The sequence below is a fragment of the Triticum dicoccoides genome, chromosome 7B, assembly GCF_002162155.2.
Source record: "Triticum dicoccoides isolate Atlit2015 ecotype Zavitan chromosome 7B, WEW_v2.0, whole genome shotgun sequence".
Lineage (NCBI taxonomy): Eukaryota > Viridiplantae > Streptophyta > Magnoliopsida > Poales > Poaceae > Triticum > Triticum dicoccoides.
In genome coordinates, this window is record NC_041393.1 from 142,197,983 (window position 1) to 142,205,478 (window position 7,496).

A 7,496-nucleotide genomic window follows, 5' to 3' on the forward strand; every position below is an offset into this window, starting at 1 on the left:
TTCTTTCTTGTTCTCCAACCCAACACAACAACCACCTTTTCGCACTCCACATCCGCCCGTCTCCTCCCCTGCGAAGGACGTATCTTCCCGGATCCGGTACGCCCACCCAACATACGAGTGACGCCCTCCAATGGCCGCCTGTACACGTCACCGTTTAATCCACACCAAACCGCTCCGCGTACACGCGAGCCCCAAGCGGCACCGCAACTCCTATCCGCCCCCCCCTTCCGCACGCAGATCCACCCACACACCGCGGCGGAGCAGCCGAACTGCCCACCGCCTCGCACCCCCGCTGTCCGTCTCCCAATTCGACACCCGTGGCCCTCCCACTGGCAACCGGCCCAACCTGCTCAGGCCCCACGTGTCAGGGACCGCAGCCGGACACTGCATCCTCCATCATCTATCTGATCGGATATCTTTTTGGTTACGGCTCCAGATTTTTTTGCTACCCCTATAAACTCACTTCCCCCGTGCGCCTTCGTCGTCCTCCCCTCCCTCGCGAGTCCGAAGTCAAGGCGAAAACCCTCGAGGCGAAGCGAGAGTCAGATAGGATACCGCGAGAGACGAGAGTCGAGTGAGAGGGTGGAAGGGAAGCCGAGATGAAGCTCAACGTGAAGACCCTCAAGGGCACAAGCTTCGAGATCGAGGCGACCCCCGAGGCCTCGGTACGATCCATCTCCCCCCTTCCCGTCGTCTCTTTCTCTCTCCAATCGCGCGCGATTCGGCGCAATTCTCCGGCAATTCGCTTGATTCGGGGGCGTCTCCGTGCGATTGGGGCGCGGCGTGGTACCGTGATTAGGTGCCCGTGCGGGCGATGTCGCGTTTATGAAAATCTGAATCTAGGGTTTAGTCGGTGCTCGGCTCTGCTGGTGTGTGGGGGTGGATAGCGTGGTGTGTAGATCGGTTGCAACTTGGGGTTGTTGGGGAGCTGATGCCTGTAATTTTACGTCGGTTGGGTGCTCTGAATTGAACGTGTTGAGTACTGCTCGGTAGTAGTCGACACGTGCGGGATTTTTTTGTGTGAAGTCTGTTATCTGCTGTATCTATATTGTTTGGGGCTGCAATGCTTGATGTTTTACTAAACTAGTACTAATCTGCTTAGGGTTTGCTCTGTTTCGCAGGTGGGTGAGGTCAAGAGAATCATCGAGAGTGCTCAGGGGCAGAATGTGTACCCTGCGGATCAGCTGATGATCATATATCAAGGAAAAATTCTTAAGGATGATACCACTCTGGAAGTTAATAAGGTTGCAGAGAACAGCTTCCTTGTTATAATGCTGTCTAAGGTATTTGATGCTTCTTGTCCCGTTAGTTTGAATTGTCAGTTCTCCAACTGCTGAAGAATTTTTGTCAGACCCTTGAGTGGTTTGAATAGAAATTAGGCCATATTTGTATGTCACAGGGAACAAAGCTTGACAATGTAGCCTATTTTAGTCAAGATCTCATGAATACTTATATGTCATTAATGAGTATATTTCATTACCTTGATCTGTATTCCTGTGAAGTTTGACGGACCGAAGTATTCATGTTTGTCTGAAAATCAAAATGACTTGCCTGCTCAAACCAATATGGATCCCACCATTTCCCTCCTTTTGTTTAGCCAACACCCCATGTTTAGCTGTAATCATAGACATACGATGATGTGCTCTGTTACACATCTGAAATGCACTTACGTGTTTAATTCAGCCATGGTATTTAATATTTGCCGTGTTTTGAGTTTTTAGCTTGCTAACTGGATGTAGCAATAAATATTGGTCTTAGTGATTTCATTCTTGTGGATTCCACATTTGTATGTTCTCTCAGTAATGTCTCCGTTCTGCACTTTCAATGTTCTTTTGTCAAGCAGTCCTAATGTTCTTTTGTTAAGCGCTTCTCAATCAAATCATTAAAAGTTGGTGCTATAATCATAGACATGCGATGATGCCCTGTTACACTTTCTGAATTGCCCTTACATGTTTAATTCGGCCATGGTATTTTGTTTTCTAGTTTTTTAGGACACTAATTGGATGAAGCAATAAATATTGATCTTAGCGATTTCATTCATGTGGATTCCACATTTGTATGTCGTCAGCAATATCTCCATTCTGCACTTCTAATGTTCTTTTGTTACACACTTCTTAAATTATTAAAAGTTGGTGCCAGAAGTGTATTTTGAAGATTCAAATGGCTGTTATCTTGTGATCTGGATATCAGTAACTTATCTGGTATGCATTTGTCTTGTAGCCGAAGGCGTCGTCTAGTGGTGCTTCTACTGCTTCAAAGACACCTGTTAGTCAGGTATTTTGGGTTGATACGTTTTTATCAGATCTACATATTATTGTAGTTTACCCAACATTTTATTCTATGTTCTTATGTCCTGCTGTGCAAAAAAGCTAAATATGATTCCACCCTGGTTTCCCTTTTTTTATGCATCTTCATTCCCACCTTTTATCTTCAATCAGCACCAACAATGTTCTGCCATGTCATATCCCTCTATTTTGTTAGGGTTATTTGTGGACTTCTCAAATTGAATAAAGTTAGATTTAGTGAACCTGAGAAATATGTGTTACTGATAATAAGGTGGGACATCTGTGATCATAAATATCTTGCCTTCTGTGGAGGCAGTTCACTTTAGCTCATATGAAAACAGAAATAGTAGTTTATCATATAGTTATGTTGTGTAATATTACCCTGTCTTTCGTTTGTGTGACCCTCAATTTATAACATCTAACTGGAAATATTTAATTGTCACATTGCGCTAGTCTCAACCTGCCACTCCACCTGCCCCTGTTACCTCAGCTGCAAGATCACCACCTTCACAGGCACCTGTTGCTGCATCTGAACCGTGAGTTATCAATGCCTCCAACTTTTGTGTTGGAACCTTCTATTTATCTAATTTATTTCTTCTCATTTGTAGGGCGCCTCCCAGTGCACAGCCTTCAGCTGTCTCTGATACTCCATCTCCTGCAGTAACTGCATCGTGAGCCCATTTCAGAGCCTTAATTTTCATTCTATTAGAAGCTACTCCCTAATAACGTCTTATATTATGGGACGGCGGGAGTATATTGATACTGTTTAACGTATTTAGTCTGTTAAACATATTCTAGAGCCTTGTCCTTGTTATTTCTAGCTACAAATTCCTTACATGCCTTATGCTATGATCTCTTGTCATGTGTGGGTTCTTTCTGTAAACTATTATCCATTTTTGCACATTGGTGACTTGACATGTTTCCATTTGTGTTTCTGTTAGACAGCATGCACAGTTTATATCATTGATGAGCCATGTTCTGAACTTTCTCCCTTATTCTTTTTGAAGTGGAGCTGTGAACTATTCTTGAATGCCTGAGAAGAAACGGGTTTCTGGTTGCTTTTATAATGATATAAATATGAACATGGTTAAATTAATTTGGCATTGACATACCTAGAAGCTGACAATCATGTAACCTATTTCCTATATTCTTTTGGTATTAACATTTATTACAATTTAATTATTTTCTTCTTTGGTATTTATCTGCAAGTTATACTGCTAAAGTGATAGAAAATCTTACTTATGATGTAACACTGGGTATACTGTACAGAAGTTTAAAGAAAGATGAATGGAACCTTGGAAACGCATATGTTCATACATTGATTTGATAGGTTATAATTTTTTGCGTTATTTTCTGAACGTGTAGACTTCAAAAACTGGCAGTTCATTCTATGTGTTTGTGTGTATTTGGCACATGTTTAGTGCAACTTCTGCTTCAGTATGTTATGTAATCTGGTTACTGATTTGGTTCTAATGAATCTTGAGCTGGAAGAATCTTCCACATTCTCTTTCATTGTGCATAATCCGTTTTGACTATAAATTAACATTTCTCTATTCTGCTTTTGCTGTATAGAGGCGATGCTGATGTATACAGTCAGGCTGCATCAAACCTTGTCTCTGGCGGCAGTCTAGAACAAACAGTCCAACAAATTCTTGACATGGGCGGTGGAACCTGGGAACGTGATATGGTTGTCCGTGCATTACGTGCTGCATATAACAACCCTGAGAGGGCTATTGACTATCTGTATTCTGTAAGTTCCATGCTTGTTTTTTTTCTTTTTTTTTCTTTTGAGGTCTTTATTTCCATGTGCTGCCTTTCACCATGTGCGCAATTATTTTTTTACAAAATCCGGAGGGAACTGAATTTGTGTTCCATTCTAAATTCATGTTATTCTAACTGTTTCATTTTGGTTTGACTGTTAGGGAATACCTGAATCTGTAGAGGCCCCACCTGTGGCTCGAGCACCTGCTCCTGCTCAACAGGCACCAAACCTGCAGGCTCCTCAGGCTCAGGCTGCACCTCTACCACCAGTGCAGCCATCTGGTGGCGTCTCTGCAGGGCCTAATGCAAATCCTCTAAACCTTTTCCCGCAGGTATGTACTCCAGATATACCCCTTCAACCATTATAGTTTTTGTATATTTTTGTGTGGAATTGGATAGACCAAGCTATACACCTTTACATTCATCCATAGCTGCTACTTCATTTTTTTTACATGCTCAGTGCCATAGGGCATCATCAGAAGCATGATTAGGAATCATAGGAGCAGCAAGAGAGGCTCCTACTGCTTTAAAAAATTAAAATATATACAGGTGTCAATGAGGCCACACCCTGCCCCTATAGAAAAAGGGAAATTTCATGTCAGTCTCTGATGCTAAAAGTTGCTCCCTATACAACAACAACAACAACAACAACAACAACAACAACAGCAAAGCCTTTAGTCCCAAACAAGTTGGGGTAGGCTAGAGGTGAAATCCAAAAAAGTTGCTCCCTACGTGGAGGGAAAATTCGTAGCATACACCTGAAAATTCGCATCATCAGAAGCATGATTAGGAATCATAGGAACAGCAAGAGAGGCTCCTACTGCTTTAATTTTTTTTAAATATATACAGGTGTCAATGAGGCCACACCCTGCCCCTAAAGAAAAAGGGAAATTTCATGTCAGTCTCTGATGCTAAAAGTTGCTCCCTATAACAACAACAACAAAGCCTTTAGTCCCAAACAAGTTGGGGTAGGCTAGAGGTGAAATCCAAAAAAGTTGCTCCCTATGTGGAGGGAAAATTCGTAGCATACACTGTGGTTAGATATGCTCTTACAACTGTCTGTTCTGTGGTGTCTGCTGGTGTGGAGTCTCCTTGACAAAGCATTGCCCTATGTGGAGGGAAAATTCGTAGCATACATTATGGTTAGATATGCTCTTACAACTGTCTGTTCTGTGGTGTCTCCTTGACAAAGCATTATGCAACTTTCTTGTGTACTGCATTTACAGCTACCTCGTACATTTTTATTCTGAAAACAAACTTTTTTGCGATGAGGATCACTCCTTTGGCTGGTTTTGATACAAACTACCTTAACAGGGTATTCCAAGTGGCGGGGCAAATGCTGGTGCCGGTGTGGGTGCCGGTGCTGGTGCCCTTGATGCATTGCGACAGCTTCCACAGGTACTAGCAGTGCAACCTTATACTGGTTGGTCATTGAAGTGTTGCATTGTTCTAACAGTGTACTTTTTCCTCTCAGTTCCAAGCACTGCTTGCATTGGTCCAGGCTAATCCCCAAATCCTGCAGGTACGAATTAGCCTTTTTATTTAGTACCCTATGCAAACTTTTATATGATGTTTTAGGTCACTACTTTTAATGACTTGAGACGTCTTATAAAAGTTTGCAGAGGAGTACTTTATAACTTATTATTTTTATGTACGTGAAAATCAGCTGATGTATCATCATGTGTATTCACAGCCAATGCTTCAAGAGCTGGGGAAACAAAATCCGCAGATCCTGCGGTTGATTCAGGAAAATCAGGCTGAGTTTCTCCGCCTGGTAAATGAAACACCTGAGAGTGGTGCTGGCGGGTAAGAATTAAGAAACATTACCCAACTATGTGCAGTTATTATGGCAGGCATACACGCAGCATTTACATTGATGTTTTACTGTGTGCAACCAGAAATATACTAGGCGCACTCGCAGCTCAAATGCCACAGGCAGTTCAAGTTACTCCAGAAGAACGGGAGGCCATCCAGCGGGTACAATACATTTTAATGATTTGTTTTTCTTTGTAAAGCCCTTCCTATTTCTTCCCAAAATTCTTGTCCTAGATTTGTCTAGATACGGATGTGTCTTGACACTAAAATGTAACTAGATACATCCGTATTTAGACGAATCTAAGAATTTTGGGACGGAGGGAGTATATTTCTATTCTGTAGCTGATAGTATGAATATCCATTATCAATGGCTAGTATCAGTTTCTTTGTTGCATTATTACTAGTTAGAAGGGCTTTAACATTCTACTATATTTGTATGTTTGACAGCTCGAGGCGATGGGGTTCAACCGTGAGCTTGTGTTGGAGGTCTTCTTTGCATGCAACAGGGATGAAGAACTGGCTGCCAACTATCTTTTGGATCATGGCCACGAGTTTGAGGAACAACAATAGATGTTAGATTGGTGTTACCGTCGAAAGACAGAAGAGTCAGTGACACAAGCAGTACAGTTTGGTGTCGTTCTTATATCTTGCTGCTGAATATCACTACTACTTGTCATTAGTGCGATGCTGCTGACTTTAAATTTCTTGTATCCTGGAAATGCTTTCTAAGTACATATCGATATCAATATTCAAACCTTAATTTGTGTGGCAGCTGGTCTCTTCGTTTCTGCTTTTTAAACGGTGTTACCTGGTTTACATGCAAAAATTACTTCCTAGGTTTTTGTTTGCACCATCGCGATAAGCTACTTATATGGGGCATAGAGTTCTACACTTGAGCTCAATTGTGCCATATAGAATTTTTTTGGCAAACAATTTTTTTCTTGAAATTTTTGGCAATAAACATTTTTGAATTTCCTATGAAGAAAAAGCATTCATAATGCTCTGGGTGCAAGAAACAAATTCAATTTTCCAAAAGACTCTTTTAGATTTTGCTGTTCATAACAAGAGCATATGAGCTGGGATTAGAAGAATAGTTTTGACTTATACCAGGGTTTTATCTTCTTACGCAGAGCTAAGATCGTGTTAGTGGACAAATGTCTATGGATTTCATTTATTGCTCAAATCTATGTGACACTTTGCTAAAACTTCTCGTGCGGCCCGGCCGCACCGGACCGCCCATTTTTTGGACGACGGAGGCCTTCCCCAACTACCCACTCCCTTCACCTGGCATGCGATGGATTCGATTTGGATGGGGCTCCATTGAGGGGTTGTGTGTCCTCGGCGCGTGCGTCCGGTTGCTCTGGTAGATGGCCGGGGCACATGGTGGCGGACCTGTCTAGGGCTGGACCAAAAACTCGTAGCTCGCGAGGAGTACTTAATAGTTCGGCTCGTTAAGCTCGTAGCTCGCTTCTTAATGAACAGAGCCAATCATTGATTCTAGCTTGTTAAGCTTAACGAGCTTAACAAGCGAGCTAACAAGTTTCACGAATAGCTTGTTAAGCTTGTTAGTAACAACACAACATATATTTACATATTACATGACAAACTTTTTGTAGCACCTCAGTCCATCTATTT

At 42.2% G+C, this 7,496-nt stretch overlaps 1 protein-coding gene across 1 annotated transcript; it reads left to right on the forward strand.

The window, feature by feature from the left end:
* Window positions 1-460: 460 nt before the first annotated feature.
* LOC119335779 (ubiquitin receptor RAD23d-like) lies at window positions 461-6,632 on the forward strand. Its single transcript, XM_037607854.1, has 12 exons — window positions 461-665; window positions 1,122-1,283; window positions 2,221-2,274; window positions 2,739-2,821; window positions 2,894-2,956; window positions 3,858-4,035; window positions 4,208-4,378; window positions 5,361-5,444; window positions 5,521-5,568; window positions 5,740-5,852; window positions 5,945-6,023; window positions 6,309-6,632. The coding sequence occupies exons 1-12, from the start codon at window positions 600-602 to the stop codon at window positions 6,429-6,431; spliced, it is 1,224 nt and encodes a 407-aa protein (XP_037463751.1). The 5' UTR covers window positions 461-599; the 3' UTR covers window positions 6,432-6,632.
* The last annotated feature ends 864 nt before the right edge of the window (window positions 6,633-7,496 follow it).